Here is a 17,274-nt window from a genome sequence, read left to right on the forward strand (position 1 = left end):
ATTCAGCAAATGTTGCTTTGTGCTAGGCACGTGTCTGGTCAGGCTGGAGGCCCTGCCTGCATGGTTTCCCCTGGGCCTCTCCCATTGACGTGGGGAGCCCAACAGCTTGCGAATCACAGATCTTGTAAGGAGATCACTCTGGCCCGGAGACCCTGCTCCTAAAGCACTTAACTTTTTTTTTTTTTTTTAACTTTTTAAATTTATTTAAGTGTGTTTTTCCAGGACCCATCAGCTCCGAGTCAAGTAGTTGTTTCAGTCTAGTTGTGGAGGGCACAGCTCACAGTGGCCCATGCGGGGATCTAACTGGCAATCTTGTTAAGAGCACTGCGCTCTCACCAAGTGAGCTACCTGGCCGCCCCCAAGCACTTAACTTTTGAGGCCTCATTTTTCTCATCTGTAAAGTGAAACAATGGAATAATGATGCCACACTGCATTCTAAGTATGTGTGGTCTTCATTAACCCTACTTAGGGTTATGATGGGCCCATTTCTGGGGACAGTGACCATGAGGCCTGACCTCCAAAAGAGGACAAAAGGAGGAGCACAGAGGAATTGTTGCCTTCAGTGTCCAGGAAAGCCCCATGATATTGAGAAGCTGGGTGAATGAGCTTGGAAATTTCAGGAAAATTATAAGGCTGAGCCTTGGGAAAATAGTTGCTGTTTCTTCACTCCCTCTTCCCCTGAAAGGTTTGCTGCTGTCAGTGTCAATTTCACAGACCTGGTTCATACACTGTCCTCTTGGGGCTGAATTCATAGGCCCAAACCTGCTGTGACAGGAAGATTTACCCATGAACAGTTGTTTCTAGAAAGATGACTTCTATACCTGAAGGGCTGCTTGCTGGGAAAGGACAGGATCCTGCAGAGGCTCAGGCCTACATCAGGTCAGATCCAAGTCCCTTTTGCTCTGGGCTTGGAAGTGCCCAGACGTGCAGGTCTAAGTAGCTTGGGAAATGCTCTGTTTTGCAGTGTGTCTGGAGGGGAGCTCAGACAAGCCCACTACTGGCAAAAGCTCACCTATGGGGGCTTTTCCTTTCTTTTGCTTGGTTGGCAGTCTAGTGTCAAGGTTGAGGGCATGGGTTCTGGTGTTCGACAAGCCTGGCTCCAAATCCTGTCTCTGCCTCTACTCTCTGCTTGATCTTGGGCAAGACACTCAACCTCTCCAAGCCTCATGTCCTTGTCTGTGAAATGGGGATAACACCTCCCTTCCAGGGTTGTTGACAAATTTAATTAAATCCTATTGTAAGCCTAGTGCCTGACTCATGTAAATATGCTCTATAAATGGTCACTTTTCTTAGTCCCAATTTCCAGCTGAGAAGCAGACTGTTTGATAGAGATAGAGGAGTGAGGTCAAGAGTACACATGTCCACTGCTGCACACCTCACGCGGCACACCTCACACTGCACACCTCACACGGCATACCTCACACTGCACACCTCACAGCACACTACACACCTCACACTGCACACCTCACACCGCACACCTCACACCGCACACCTCACACGGCACACCTCACACTGCACACCTCACAGCACACCACACAACTCACACTGCACACCTCATAGGGCGCCAACATGCCCCACTCCTGTTCGGGCCCAGCATGACCCTCTTGCCAGGGACGTGAAGAACCCTCACTCTGTTCTCTTCCCTCCTCCCTCGTGCTAGGTGTAAAGAGGAGAATAAGCCACTGTTTTTCCTTTATTGATAGGTCAGAGAGCTTTGCCTGGCACCCCAGGATCCAGTCCCCCACTCTCTAGTGTGCAAAGAGGCCATCCTTCCCGGATATGTGACGCTCCATGATGTCTGTTCCGCTGGAGGACGGCTCTCTGTGCTCTACATGTGTTTTGCCAGCAAACACTTAGCCACCAACTATCAACGTCCTCCAAAAAATTCACAAGCAGACCCAGCCCCTAAGAAGGGGCTGCTTTGGACAGCCAGCTATTTGTCCTTGGGTCCCTGCCCCCTTTGTGGGGCAGCGTCAGTCACCCTACAGTTCTCAGGCCACCTCTGTTCAGTGAGTTCAGAGATTTTAGAAACCAGCTCATATCCTGGGATCCTCAGGGCCTGGGCTCCCTAACAGCTCCCAGGGCCTCTGGTTCCTGGAGCCACAGGCTCCTGCTGCTGCTGCTGCTGCCAGACCTGCGCTCAGACCCCTTCTTTCCCCCTGGGCTCCCCTGGACTTCCATGCCTGAGGTCCCGCTGGTGGCCAGGTCTAGGCTGAGGGTCCTTCCACAGACAGAGAGCCGCCGCAGGACCTCCGAGGCAGCCTCCACGGGCACGCTGCTGCGCGGCTCCAGCAGCATCTCCAACAGCGAGCTCATCTCTGAGAGGAACGTGCTGGCCAGCCGAGTGCCCGTTGGACTCAGCTCCGGCCCCGACACCTTGCCGAACGTCTGGAAGGTCCTTGGCTCCTCCAAGGCTGCCGCATCCGGGGAGAACACATTGTCACGGTAGTTGGTGGTGAGGGGCAAAGAGAGCCTGGCCATCCAGGCCGGGTCGGGGGTGCTCAGCCGGTCCAGGGCCAGGCCTGCAGTGGGAGGAGGGGACGTAGTGAGGGCTGGGCCCACGGAAGGGCTGGGCAGGGGAGGGTGGGGCGTGGGCAGGGCAAGGGCTCCAGACAAAGGAGGGAAGGGATATGGAGAGGGACAGACAGGGTAGCCAGAGGGGGACAGGAAGGAAGAGGCCCTGACAGGGAAGCGCTCTGGGCAGGAAGACGTGACTGAAGTTGTGCCCGAGCCGAGTAGGGAGGAGGAGGAAGGCCTAGAATTGGAAATTGGCCTGTTTCTAAAGAGTGTCTAGGTCGGTGGAATATTTCAGGTCTAGGTGTCTTTCACCCACTCCTTACAGTCAGATGCACCACTAGCCGAGGATGGGGGAAAAGATCCCCTTTCTTGGCCAAGGCTGGAGTTTCTGGCTTGGTGCTGCCTTCTGTTCATATGCATGATAGTTACCACTTATTCAGTGCTTCTGAATAACCAAGCATTTACATAATTATCTCATTTAAGCTCCACACACGCCTTTGAAGTCAACAGTATTATCCCATTTTATGGACGAGGAAACTGAAGTCCCCAGAAGTTAAGTCACATATTTATTGGGCAACTAAACCAAGATTTCAACTCAGGTCTGATGACTTTGAAGCCCCCGTGACTGCACTGCCCTACCCACTCTCTGAAGAGCTGGCTCTTCCTCCCGTGCCCAGCTGTGGCCCCTGGAATTCCCAGGCCCTGCTCACATCTGCTCATGTCTGCTCAGCTACTACCTGACCACGTGCCCTCAACTCCTCGACCTTTACCTTTCAAGCTGCAGGGAACCCTGGCCTAGAGGCACGCTGGGAAGGGGCTGGCTCTCTAAAGGCTACCCCAGAAAAGTGACGGGGGCAGTGAAAAACTGTCCCCTAGGTCCCCAATGTTACCATTACACTGCTCCTCTCCCCATCTTGTCAACAGAAAATCCTGTCTCAAAAACTAGTCCCCAGGACCCGTGGTAGAGGCCAAGCAGAGAAAAGGAAGTATAAGTCTCGTGGTTAAGAAACTGTCTTTAGAAAAAAAAAAAAGGCACATCTACTTTAACATGTATTTAATGTTTGCTTAAGGTGAGCTGCTTAAAAATCTGTGCATAGAATAAAAGCCTGGAAGGAAATATGTCAAAGTGTTAATTGAAATTACCCTGGGCAGAAGTGATTTTATTTTCTTTTTATCTACATTTTTCTGCATTAACTAAATATTGCTTGTGTAATTTGGAAAAATTATTTCCAAATATAGCTAATTGTTGTTTATATTGATATAAATGAGTCTCGGTCTTGCCTTGTCAGTGAGGGGATTGTGCAGGCTCTGAGGCGGGTCGGGCCCCTTCCCAACGGCTCCAGCCCACGCCTGAGACTTGGTGAACGTTTATTGAATGATTGAAGGAACATAAATATTAACCCTGGACATCTGGGAAATGTAAACCTTAGTTCTCTGAGACTCTGGGGTAATAAGGTTGGAATTCTCTTGGTGTTACAGAATTATGCCTTTCCTTGTACAAGGGTCAGAGAGCTTCAGAAGGAATGAAGCTTGGAATGAGAAAATTACAGGGGTGTATGAGGAGGGCTGAAAAGTGGTGGTGAATTCACTCCCTGGCAGGTAGGCGCTGAGCTGACCAGGGTTTGATTTCCCTGCTTTGCTGCTTATGAACAATGTGACCTTGGGAACACTGCTTAACCTCTCTGAGCCTCCTTGTTCTCTCATAAAGTGGTGAAATAGCAGTCTTCCTCTTGTCGGGTTGCTGCGAGCATTCCGTGAGCTCATGCAACCCACACAAGATTGTCATCATCACATCCTCAGGTGGGGCTTTTATCTGACGCAGCCAGGACCCCAGTGTCAGGCTCGCTCACCATCAGCCCCACCCCATTCCAACCTTGTGAGCATCTCAGGCTCTTTTTTTTATTTATGTTTTTCTAATCCCTGTTGCCTTCTTCATCCCCTCACTCCTTCTGGTGTCTCTGTGCTCCTTGCCCTCTGTATTGTGGGGAAGCTGGACCACGTGGGAACTGAGCCCACAGAGTCCAGCCCAGAGCTACCCAATAGAGAGAGAATGCGAGCCACAGCGGTCAATTTAAATTTTCTAGTAGCCACATTAGAAAACTAAAAAGAAAAGGTGAAATTAATTTGTGAAATAGTTTTTATATTTAATATCATCTTATCATGTAATCAATACCTTAAAAATTATTAATGAGTCACCGTACATTCTTTTTTCATATTAAGTGGTCAGAGTCTAGACTGCTTTATATTTACATCACAGCTCGGTTTGGATGAGCCGTTTTCACGTGTGGCTAGTGGCTGCTATATTGGACCTCACACTTCTACATTCTAGACACTGCTGCCCTATAAAACTTTCCATATGTGTGCTGTCCAAAGTGAGAGCTAGTAACCACATGTGGCTGTTTAAATGGGGCTGGGATGACTGAGGAACTGAATTTTTCATTTTACATGTACTTAATTTCAATTAGATTTAATTTTATTTAATTTCAATTTAGAGCCACACGGCCTGTGTGAATAACCATCGGCTGCACAACCTTGGGAAAGTTATTAAACACCCCTACCCCTCAGATTTTTCCTTTATGAAATGGGGATAATGAATAGTACCTATCTCATTAGAGTTTCTCATGAGGCACTTAGAACAGGGACTAGCACGCAGAAAGCACTCAACAAACGTTAGCCATGTTTTTCTAACCAAAGGAAAGGAAGTGCCTGCCATGCCTTCAGCATGTTTGCAGCCAGATGGAGCACACGGGATATGTCCAGATGAGAAACAGATTGTTAACTACAGAAACAGAAAACCACAGTTTAGGGATGGTTGGACCTGTGGGTGTTACCTAAAGGAAGCTGATGGGGGTCCACAGCAGGGGGGAGCAGTTAGCAGATCTGGAATTTAAGTTCACAGTTTGTATCTATTGTCAAAACTAATTGTTTCTCTAGAAAAAATTCTTTTTGTTTCAGTTAGAAATGTTAACATATTAAAAAGTTGACCGGGTTCTCAGGGTAAAAGGATATTTAAACACACTAAGGAAATTCAAAGGAGTGATTTAGGAGGTAAGGGCAGGTCTCTTGATGGTGGACAGGCCCCCCTTCAATTGCTAATAAACTAGGTGATTCTGAGCAGGCTACAGCGAACCTCTCTGAGCCTCAGTTTGCTAATCTCTAAATTGGAGCTCATAATGTCTACCTCCAAGGATTGTCTGAAAGCTTAAATGAGATAATGTGCGTAAGATGCCTCCCGTATCTGGTTCACACCTAGAGAGCCCAGTAAATTGTTCACTATTTTTATGATGACTTATAAAATGAATAACCAAAGTATAATCTGGTCTTTAAACAAATGAAGATCTTCTAAAGCTCCAAGAGAAGTAAAATGTTGCCCCAGAAACAGAATTGCGGTGTTTCCCTGTAGTGAATCGGAGCAGAACACTGAAGCTTAGGCATGTGAGGGGGCTGTGGGGTCAGAAGGAGGGTGACCCTGGGGAGTTCCTACCTGTGTGAGGGTCCAGCAGGTTTGACAGCTCTTCTTCTAGCAGCTGCTTCACAGAGAGGTCCTCTTCAGGGTCCAAAGGTCCTTCTTCCTGGTCCGGTTCAGCTTGGCCACCAGCCCTGGCACCTGGGCCATCTGTGTCTGGGATTGCACTCCTGCACAGAAAGCCAACCCAGCCCACAAGTGAGGAAAGTCACACATAGGTTCCTTCATTCCTCCATGAACTTTCTTCTATTCATGCCAGCATTCATTCATACACATAGGGAACTGGATACACACAGTACAGTCTTCAGAGTCAGACCGACCTGGGTTACTTGATCCCAGCCCTCCTGCCTACTCTGAGTCTGTTTCCTTAGCTGTAAAGTGGGGTAATAACACCCACTTCATGGGGCATAGTTAGGGTAAAATGAGGCGTTGTATATACAGAGCTCAGCATAGTGCCGTCACGGTGTAAGCACTCAGCAAACAGTAGTGACTACGAATGCATTGATATGATTACTCCCCATTGTCCCTTCCATTCCTTCCCTTTGCCTGGCACAGAGTAGGAGTTTACTAACTTAGGTTGAGCCAAGGCAGTCATGCACCACCCACTGATCCATGCATCCATTCATACATCCAATCCATCCACCCATCCATCCATCCACCCGCCCATCCACTCACCCACAGATCCATCCATCAGAGTATGTGCTCCAGTGAGGGCAGGGATTTTTGTCTGTCTCATTCCCTGTTCTCTCACCAATGCTCAGAACAGGGCCTGGCACATAGTAGGTACTTAATACCTTGTGGACTGAGTAACTAAATATTCCCTCCTCCCTATCTGAAGCCAAATCCCAGACCAGGAGAGCAGGTCAATAGAGGATGCAGCTGAGGTGAGGCATCCAAAAGCTACTCAGAATGTACTACCCAGGCTCCTGCTCGCTCCACCCGGGGCCCTCCATCCCGTAGGCCCTTATCATCTCGGGGAGGCCAGTTCCTGGGACTGCCTGGCATGGGGGGTACAGGCCTGGCCCCTCATCCCAGCATGTGAAAAGTCTCCCTGCAGGGCTTTAAGGCCTAGAGGCCCTTTCTGCTTTTTTTCTTTGGCCATTTCTGCTGCTATGAAGGGATCAGCAGGGAGGAGGCTAGTTTGCAAGTAATAGTGACAACAGTTCATGTTACTGAGCAATTTCTCTGAGTCCGGCCTTATGCTTTGCAAGGTATGTGCACCTTCTCATCACACCTTTCACATCTGTAAGGGGTTCTCTTGTTGTTCTCATTTGTAAAATAAGAAAATCAAGACTTTTGAAGACTCTGCAGCTTGCCCAAGGTCCCCCTGGATTCAGTGATAAAGCAAGAATTGAAATTTAGGCTGATGTGACTGAAGTACTCACCGCTGCTCTACACCACCTCTCACTATCTTTGCAGAAAACGAAGCTACAAGGTGTCACAGCAAGAGCTCTGAAACAGGAGTCTGGGCCCGGGAGCGGGTCCTAGCTTTGCCACTCACTGACTATAAGACCTTGAACAAAGTCACTTTAAGAGGAAAGGACTTGGCATTGCTTGTGCACCTACTATGTGCCAGACACTGGGATATGGGCTTAAAATACATTAAATTCTTACCCTGTCACTACAAGGAAGTGTGGTGACTTTCATTTTATAGATGAGAAACGGAGGCCTGAAGGATTTATCTGATTGTTCCAAGTTTACATAGTTGGGCTGGATCAAACTACTTAGAGCCTCAGTTTCTCCATATATAACAAGGAGTTAGATTAGATGGCCTCTTAAGGTCTCCTTAATTCTAGGACAACTCAAAGGAAGATACCCACACACCCATGTCCTTAGCCAGGCGTCTTCATATTATGTTTAAGGGTCAAGAGAAAGAAAGCTGAAAGTAACAGATTTAAAGGCTAGCCCGGCACGTCTGCAACCAGGGGACAGATAGAGCCTCAGGGATGAAGTCATTTCCTTAGTGACTCTGTCCTGTAAAGACTATAAATACAGTTGCTCCAGGACCAAATGGCCTGAGGTTGGGGGATGGATGCTGTACTCTCCCAGAGCATGCACTCTCCCAGGGGAGCAGCGTCTGCGACGTGCTCACCCTTTCTTACTGTCACAGTCACTGCAGGGGTGAGGGGAGGCTGGGGCGAGGGCGGGGGCTAGAGAAGCCTATGGGAGCTGGGTGTGCTTACCTGCTGCAGCCCGGCTTAGCCAAGTACTTATTTCCCCGGTGGTTTGGTTTGGGCTGGAATTGGCCCTGATGCAGCAAGGACAGCAGCTGGGAGATTTGCTACAAGACAGGAAAAATCTGTTGACTCCACACAATTCCAACGCAGCACACTTCCTCACCGGATGTTTCCCTCAATGCTGGTGCTTTCTTTTTATAGTCTTTCCTCCAGCTTCAGATGTTTGTGTGATCAGAGGGGGGGGATGGTGCGTGGTGAACATTGACAGGCAGGGACCTGTGCAGGCAGGATCCCTGCTTTGCCATGTCACCCCAGACCTCGGTGTCTGATGGAGAGAATGGAAACCCTCTGGGCCCATCCCCTCACTCTCATTCCCCCAAGTGACCTGTTCCTGGTGGTGTCTGTGGGGATGGGGGTGGAAAAGGCATTTCCTGACCATAAATTCATTATTATTTTGATAAGGATTATCTTAAAGAGTTATTTCCCCCCTTTAGCAGTATTCAAGTGCTCAGCTGATTTTTGTGGTCCAGATGTAAGACAACGTATGTTGTAGAGAAGGAAAACGGGTGTCATTTAATCATTCATTTATCCATTCTTTCATTCATCTGACAAGTATTTAATTAAGTGCTTGTTTGTGCTCACTGTGGGAATAAGAGTGAGAATAAGGCCCAATGGCTGCCCTGAGGGAGCTCACAGTCTGTCAGGGAAGACAGGGCACAGAGGTTTTTACAGGGCATTGCACTGGGGTTGGGAAAGGTTGGGGGGGGGTCAGTGGGCAGAGAGGAGGACCTCACCCAACTTGGAGCAAGAAGGAAGTTGTGGGGTGGAATGGGGCAAGTTTGTTTATTTCTGTAAATGTGTCTTGAATTCATACTACGTGTCAGGCACCTTTGCTGAGACCCCAAAGCTCCACAGGAGTTTGGCAAGGGGAGAGATGGTGAGGGTCTGGGCAAGGGATGAAAGGCGTCTAGATAGAAGACACTGCCTGCTGAAAGGTTAGAGGAGATGACTGGAGAATGGGGCAGAAGCCTGGCGAGATAGCAGAGCCAGACCCTGCAGGCCCTTGTGAGGAGAAGGCAGCAGACCAAGTCTTGGGAGGCTGTGTTCTAGTTCAAGATCATTTTTAGCTTATGTAATGTCAGGCAGGTTTTTAGACCTACTCAGACCATAGTTGCCTCATCTCTAAGGTTGAGCTAGAAATACCTGCTCGGCCTTCTTCACAGGGTTGTCAGGATTAACTAGGTGGTTGGAAAGTTAGAAATGCTCCACAAATGCAAGGAGTTTAGGTTGTTACTCCTAGAAACACTACCTCTGCCTCCTAAGCTACCCCCACTCCTCCCTGAGAAGGCCCATTCCACCCCTCTGGGCAGCTCAAGACAGAAAGTGCCAACCTCAGAGGAGAGTTGGAAGGGGAGGTGGCCAGGACTGGGGTTTCAGTGTGACTTGGGAGCACAGGGTCATTGCTTGCCTCAAGGCACATCCCACCTCCTCAGGCACCTGCCACCCTTTTCCTTAGAGACAGCCTCTATTTCAGGGACAGTTCCCGAGTGCCACTCCCTGACCTGAGTGCTGTCATTCAGAGTCACTTCACAGAACCCATATTCTAGAGTCCGTTGGACTCTGGTTCAAATCCTAAATCTGCCCCTGTACCAGTTTTCATCTGTGAAGCCTTGAGGAATTTAAGCATTCTGACCTTCAGTTTCCTCGGCAGTAAAAAATGGAATAGTAATGACTCCCAGGTCACACGGTGGTTGTGGTTATAAGGATTAAATGAGTAAACGTATATAAATCACTTATTAATAGATCTTATGATAAGCACTTAATAACTATCAAGTTGTATATTATCTCATTTAATTCTTACAGTAACCCAAGGAAAGAGATATCATTACACCCATTTTGCAGATCTGGAAAATAAGGCTCACAGAGGCTACACAGCAATTGGTGGTAGGGCTGGGCTTTGAACTTGAATCTGACTCCACTATGGCACTGTGCTGCTGGAAAGACACAAGGTTTAGGTGAGCTGCCTCGTACCCCCAGTTGATCCCAAATGGGCGCCCTTCTTTCCATCACCCCAGTGGAATCACCCACAGTGTCTTCTCTCTGCTGTCTCTGTTTACCAACAACCAGCACAGTGTTTGGCACAAAGAGCTATTCAATAAGCATTTGATGAATGAATGAATGAATGAATGAATGAATGAATGAATGGTTCTGGGCAACCTCTGGGGCTGCACAGAGCCCAGGCAAGACTCCTAAGAAGGCAGCTGGGCCTTCTCCAGGTGGCTTCCTGGGGAGGGAGTCGGGGAAGGAAGCTGTGTCCTTGCTTCACAGGAAACCTCAGCTGATGGCCTAGCCAAGCAAAAGTGTGCCTTGGATGGGCAGCCTGGCACAGGGAAAATTATCTGGGGTGCAGAGGAGCAGATATGGGTGTGAAATCAGGCACCATCTCTGACAAGGTTTCCCATTTGTGTCTAGTAAGTCCTAGGTCTCTAGACACTTTGCCATTCATAGTCCCATTTAATCCTCAACCCCCTGGGAGATAGACAGGGTAAGTTTGGCATCATAATTCCTATTTTATAGATGAGGAAAGTGAGGCTCAGATGTTAAAGGACTTGCCCAAGGTTGCCCAGCTCCTATGTGGCTATGCTGAAATTTGAGCACAGATCTGCCTAACTCCCAGATTCCAAGCTTTTTTCCACTGCCCCATCCTGTAGACTAAGCCGGCAGGCTCTGGGGCCTCAAGCAAATCAAATGCAGCCCCTCAGCCTGGGGGCAGTGATGCCCATGCCAGCCTGCTCCACAGGGAGGTTGCTCAGGTGGAGATGGAGAAGAGCTTTGCAGAAGTCATCGTTATCATTTGCTGGATGCTGTTTATGTGCCAAACACTCTTCGGGAGGTTTTAAGTGCATTCATTTTATCTTTGAGCAAACTTAGGAGATGTGTGCTGTTAACGTGGACATCTTCCACAGAGATGCAGAGTAACCCCTGTGGCTCACAGCTAGGAAGAGGGGGAGCCAGGATTTGAACCCAGGCATTCTTGCTCCAAAGCTTATACTCGTAACCACTATCTTTGCTGTGTGTCTACTTGTGCCAGGCTCCCTGAGTAAGTACTTTATAAGAATTAACTGATCAAATCCTCAGGACAACTCTGCAAGGCAGATGTTCTTACTGTCATTCCTATTTTACAGATGGGGAAGTGAAGGCTCAGAGACAGTAAGCAATTTGTCTAGGATCACACAGCTAAATTCTATTGACCCCAGAGCTCTGCCCTGAACCACTATACTCGATGTATCATAAAGTGCCTGGTGAGCCTAAGGGATGAGTGTGAGGATTGTGAGGGGGAAGGTGGTATCTGATGCTGTTGGTGGTGGTCCAGGGGCGACCAGAGTGAGAGTTGCCCGCGCTGAGGTACCTGAACAGGAGGAGAATCCACAGTGAGCTCCTCTATGGGGTTCCTCTCGGCAAAGGCAGCCACGGACAGCCGGACCAGGCTCCGCAGGATCTGACGGGGGCCTGACTCTTTCTCAGGGGCCATTTTACCATTGAGATTCCGCTGCCGCCTCAGGGTTGCTGAGGAGCCTGGGGGGCTCAGCAGGGCCTCTTCCCTGCCCTGATCTCCAGGCAGCTTCCCCGTGGGGCTGCCTGCAACCTTCAGGGGCCTTGAGTGGGGCTGGCCCACGGCAGTTTGGGGCTCAGGAAGGGTCAGGTTCTCCCGGGAGGCGTTCCGCTGCCTGGGATGGTTGAAAAGGAGGTTGACAGTGACCTGTAGCACCTCTGGGCTCTCAGCCAGTGTTCCCTGGTTGCCTTGGTTACGCAGGGTCCTGTACAGGGTAGGTGTGAGGTGAAAGGGCGCCTGCAGACAGGGGTCCCAGCCTGCTTCCATCATCGCTTCCTTGCCCACGTCCTTGGGGGGCTGCCTGACTTCAGCAGGCTCCTCTGCCTGGCCCTTGAGCACAGGCACGAGGTGGATGTCTGCCTTCTGAATGTGTTTCTGGGGTCTCTTGGGCTGCTGGCAGTAGGTGAACTCGGCTTCCCGACAGTTGTAGGCCCTGTTATCCTTCTTCTCCGTCCTGCAGATGGACATGATCAGAGCCAAGATCAACCCAAAGATGGCCAGTAGGACGACCAGACAAATCACCGTTAGCACCGAGGTGCTCAGGGCCCCAGGCTCACGGGCTGAGTCCCTCCGGTGGTCCACACTGGTGACGAACAAGACCCTCAACAGGGCTTGGGTCTGCAAGGAGGGGCTGCCACGGTCTTCCACCACTATCTCCAGCTCCCACTTACTCCCAATGAGGCTGCTGGCGTTGGTGGTGTTGATGAACAAGTGCCCCAGGTGGGGGCTGAGGACAAAGAGGTGGGCTTCGTTCCCACTCCGAATGCTGTAGAGGACTTCTCCATTTGCCCCCGAGTCTGCGTCTCTTGCTACAATGGTTGCCAAAAGGAATGGCTGGGAGATGTGGGTGGCCAGTGGTGGTATGTCAGTGCCTGCAGGACCCAAGCCATCGGGAGTCTCAATGGGCACCAGAAGATGGCCTGTGGAGGCATTAACGAGCACTGAGAGGCTGGCTTTTCCATCGCTGAGTGTGGGATGAATAACCTCAGGGGCATTATCGTTGGCATCCAGGAGGCTGACCCACACAGAGATGCTGGATGTGAGCTGGGGCTGCCCCCTGTCCTCCGCGATCACGTGGAACTCAAAGCCAGTCACCTGTTCATAGTCCAGTGATCTCTGAGCTGTGACCTCTCCTGTGTCTGAGTCAATAGCTACCAAGTGAGAAACTGGGGAGTCCTGGATGCGGTATGTGATTTGTCCATTCGTGCCCAAGTCCGCATCATGAGCCTTGAGGGTAATGAGGTGAAGCGAGGGCAGGTTGTTTTCCTGAGTGGAGACCTCGTACCTGCTCTTCTCAAACACTGGTGCATTGTCGTTGGTGTCACTGATTTGAATGCTGAGCTGTTTCTTGGCGGATAAGGGCTGGGCTCCTTGGTCTTGGGCCAATACAGTGAGGGTATATTTGGGCCACTGCTCTCTGTCCAGTGTGGCGTTGGTTAGCAGCATGTATGTGTTGCCGTTAGTCCTTTTCAGCCGGAAGTGGCCCAGATCTTGGCTCAGCCAACAGTGGACCAGCCCATTGTTTCCTGAGTCCAAGTCATTCGCCACGATGAGAGCAATGAAACTGTCCTTGGGAAGAGCTTCTGACACCAGTGACGGCTGGGAGGCCCATGTGATGTGGATGCTTGGGGCGTTGTCATTGACGTCCAGGACCTTGATAAGAACTTTGCAGTGGGCTGGGATGGGATTGGGACCCAGGTCCCGTGCCTGGACATCCACCTCATAGGCAGGATTCTTCTCGTAGTCCAGGGGTCGGCGCAGAGTCACCTGACCCGTCTTGGCATCGACGCTGAAGGTGGCCAGCACCTCTGGAGGCGCGTGCTTACTGAGGAAGAACTCCACCTCCCCGTTGGGGCCTTGGTCAGGGTCCGTGGCGGTCAAGTTGAGGAGGAGAGTACCAGGGGCGGCATCTTCTTGGATTGCTAGTGCTAGCGAGCTCTCCGCAAACACAGGACTGTTGTCATTGGAGTCCAGGACAGTGACTTTGACCAAGCTGGTGCCTGACTTGGGGGGGTTCCCACTGTCATAGGCCGTTAACACCAGATTAAAACACGAGTGGATTTCCCGGTCCAGCTCCTTCACCACCACGAGCTCCGCGTGTTTGGTCTCATCGGGCCCCACGATGACATCCAGGGTGAAATGCTCACTGGGAGACAGGGAGTAGGAGTGCAGAGTGTTGGGGCCCGTGTCTGGGTCAAGAGCTCTGTCCAGAGGGATCCGGGTGCGCAGAGAGGCGCTCTCCGAGATTTCCAGCTCCTGCTCGCCTTTGGGAAACTGGGGCTGGTGGTCATTGATGTCCAGCACCTGGATCTCCACGTGGATCAGAGCCAAACCCCCTGTGGCAAGCACGTCAAAGGAAAGCAGGCAGGGATCCCGGTGCCGGCAAAGCTGCTCTCGGTCTAACCGCCTCCCTGTGCTGAGCAGGCCGTCCTCAGGGTCTACCTGGATGGGGAGTGCTGGAGGCAGCTGCAAGACCTGGAAGGCAGCCCCTGCTTGCCCACGCCTCTCCTCCCAGCCCAGTTCCTGGGACAGCTTCCCTATCACAGTGCCAGACGGCACTTCCTCTGACACTTGGTATTTCACAGTGAGAGTGGCTACCTCCTGACAATCCCCTGAAAGGAACAAGTAGGCTCCTGGCCCCAATAGCCACAGCAGAAGTTGCAGAAGTTGCATCGTGCTTACCGCCAGTCTGGGCTAGATTCCGAAACCACTCGAGTTCTTTGAAGGCGGGGAAGTCCTCCAGGGTTTCCTGGGGGGGCTTGATTAGCCCTGTTCTCCTGCCCCCAGACCTGTTGGCACAGATTTTGTCCCATAATTAGATGATGATGGAACCAGCAGGATTCCCAGGCAAGGCCATCTTCATCTAAAGAGACCTGAGAAGTCCCAGCAATGATGAGATAAGACTGCCAGGGGAGACCCCACACAGGGCAACCCGTTGGTTCACTCCAGCCAATGATGGACAAGAGCCTGTCCAAGAGGGACTTGACCCAGTAGAGCAGGATGTGGGGATCTGACTTCCAAACAGTTGCTCGACTGGGGAAACAGAGAAGCAGCTTTTTCCTATGGAAACTCCACCTACAGGAAAAGGGAGGGCTGTGAGTTTCAATGCCAATTAGAGAGAGAATGCTTCCGTGAACCTGAGTGGCCTACTGCTGAGGAGGATGTGGCAGGGGCCCTGGGAACAGGCCGGATGGGAAGGTGCTATCCACGCAAGGTGGCCACTGTGGGAAACGGAGCCCTGTGTGGCCAAGTGAACAGAGAGCCCGAGCCCCTTCCATGCTGCACCGGGCATGAGGCCCTTCCTGAGCAAGTCATGCTCCCTGTCTCTCGTCCCTTCCTCAGCTCTCTTTGTTTCCAGCATTTCCTCATTATTCCTCTCCTATTCTGATCTTTTCCCTATACTCCTCTACTTTTAATCTTGACTCTGTCCCGATCACCCATGTTTATCTCATGGGAAGCAGCTGTCATTTAGAGACTGACCTTCAGAGCCAAACTGCCTGGGTTCAAATCCTGACTCTGCAGCTTACCAGCTGTGCCATGTGGAACAAGTCCCTGAGCCTCTCCACCACCTCCCTTTTAGAGTGTGAATGGGAATAAGAATAGTAGCCCTCTCAGCAGGAAATTGTGAGGATGAAATCAAACGATGCATGAAGGGCCTGCGCCTGGCCTGGAGTCACAGGCAATGACGTCATTGTTATGATCTGTCTCGCGCCTCCCACCTGTGGCTGCCTCTGGCTCTTGCACTGGCCCTCAGGCAGTCCCTGCCCACACAGACCCATGGCCTTGGCTCCTGAAGCACAAGGACCTCCCTGGCCTGACTATATAGTCTCCCTCCGCCTTCCCTTCTGGCTCCCTCCCCAGCTTCATGAGGCCCATTGTTCTCTGCATCTGGTCCAGCCAGAGCCCGTCTTGGGAATCCCCCAGCCTCCTGCTTCTGTCTCTCCGAGGTTTTATACTTTTCTCTCTCCCACACCTTCCTCTCTCTTTTCCTCCCTTCCTCCAATTCTTCTCTCCCCACTGCTGTTTATGTCTGAATCCCCTGAATAAAAACTCCCTTACTGCACCCCCAACACTCCACCTGGATGTTTTAAGGTGTGCCCTCCCTCCCATTCTCCTCCTTGCAGAGGCAAGGCCCAGGAAGGAGGTGAGTGGGCAATTTGCTTGGATGGTCTTTGAGGTGGCTTGTTTTTTCCGTTCCCTCCTCGGTTTGCTTCTCCCAGCCTTCCCCCAGGCTTACACCCTACCTCGAGATTGACTACAGAGATTTATACAGCATTTGAAGTGGTGGGAATCAAGGGCCAGCTTCCCCTCGATGGGAGTTTGCCGCTGAGGCCTTAAGGCTGGAGGTGCCCTATTGGGAATCAGACGACCGCAATCAGGGCCTCTTGGTCCGGAAGCCTGTGGTCATTAGGACTGGGGCCGCTAAGGGACCTTGCTAGGCAAGCCCCAGTTGTGCGCCTCCCTTCCCCTCTGTCTTTTCTTTCCACACCTCCTCCTTCACCCCCAGATTCCACTCCTGGAGGTTTCCCAGCAATCTTACTGAAGTCTGTTAAGCCACAGCAGGGAGCCGTTTCCTACAGCGTGGTTCTGGAGACAGAACACTCACTAGCTTGGAGACATTGCACAAGGCACTTAATCTCTCTGGGCCTCGGTTTTCTCACTTTCCTAGAGTGTGGCTGTGATCCATCTCATGAGTCTGTGGTAACGATTCAATGAGATGGTACCCGTAAGGGCTTGGCACAGGGCCTGGGACAGGGAAACCTCTCAATACAGGGAACTGTTCTTGTACCTTGTTTTATTTGCCACGTTTTGTGCCTCACATGCAATTGGTGAAGATGGTCTTGCATTTGTTCCTTCACTTTTTTCTCTGCCTCTCCTGCCCAGAAAAGCTCATTTCCCAAGGCTTCCTGTGCTTCGACGGCCTACATTGTCTTGTGCCACCCTCACAGCCATGGCGTCAGGGTGAAGAAGCTGAACATAGAGGATTAGGGAACTTGCCCCAGATCACACAGATTTGCCCTCCAGAAAGCCCCTCCGGATGTACTCTGGAAAATAGATTGGAAGGAAACAGAGAAGGGGGAGGGAGGGAGGCCAGTTGGGAGGAAGGCAGGGGAGCTTTGGTGCAGAAAACTCTGGTGCTAAGGTGCTGAGAATGTTTCCAGAATGCCATCTGGTGGCCAAAGGCAGAGGAAAAGATACAGAGGCAGGGAGGTGGGTGTTCTGAGATCACAAATAGCCACAACTCCAGGCCTGTGCTGCCTAGAACGCAATGGAAGAAGCCACACATGATGACAATCATTTCTCTCAATGGGAAACCTAATGTGACCCAATGCCCACAGGACGGAATTCATGATTTTACAGGTGTTAACATTTATATTCTTGAAATGACATTGTTATATATGTGTGTATATGGTGTGTGTGCATGTGTGTGTTTGTATGTGTGTGTGTGTGTGGCTTTGACTGGGACCATGGATGCAAAAAATGGACTTACAGGCCATGAG

General features: G+C 50.8%; 1 protein-coding gene across 1 annotated transcript; it reads right to left on the reverse strand.

The window, feature by feature from the left end:
- Window positions 1-1,680: 1,680 nt before the first annotated feature.
- Window positions 1,681-14,782, reverse strand: PCDH12 (protocadherin 12). The gene is made up of 5 exons (XM_074313699.1): window positions 14,647-14,782; window positions 11,570-14,562; window positions 8,167-8,264; window positions 6,002-6,153; window positions 1,681-2,522 (listed from the first exon to the last, which is right to left on the reverse strand). The coding sequence occupies exons 2-5, from the start codon at window positions 14,444-14,446 to the stop codon at window positions 2,053-2,055; spliced, it is 3,597 nt and encodes a 1,198-aa protein (XP_074169800.1). The 5' UTR covers window positions 14,447-14,562; window positions 14,647-14,782; the 3' UTR covers window positions 1,681-2,052.
- Window positions 14,783-17,274: the final 2,492 nt, after the last annotated feature.

Source organism: Rhinolophus sinicus, linkage group LG10 (genome assembly GCF_036562045.2).
Source record: "Rhinolophus sinicus isolate RSC01 linkage group LG10, ASM3656204v1, whole genome shotgun sequence".
Lineage (NCBI taxonomy): Eukaryota > Metazoa > Chordata > Mammalia > Chiroptera > Rhinolophidae > Rhinolophus > Rhinolophus sinicus.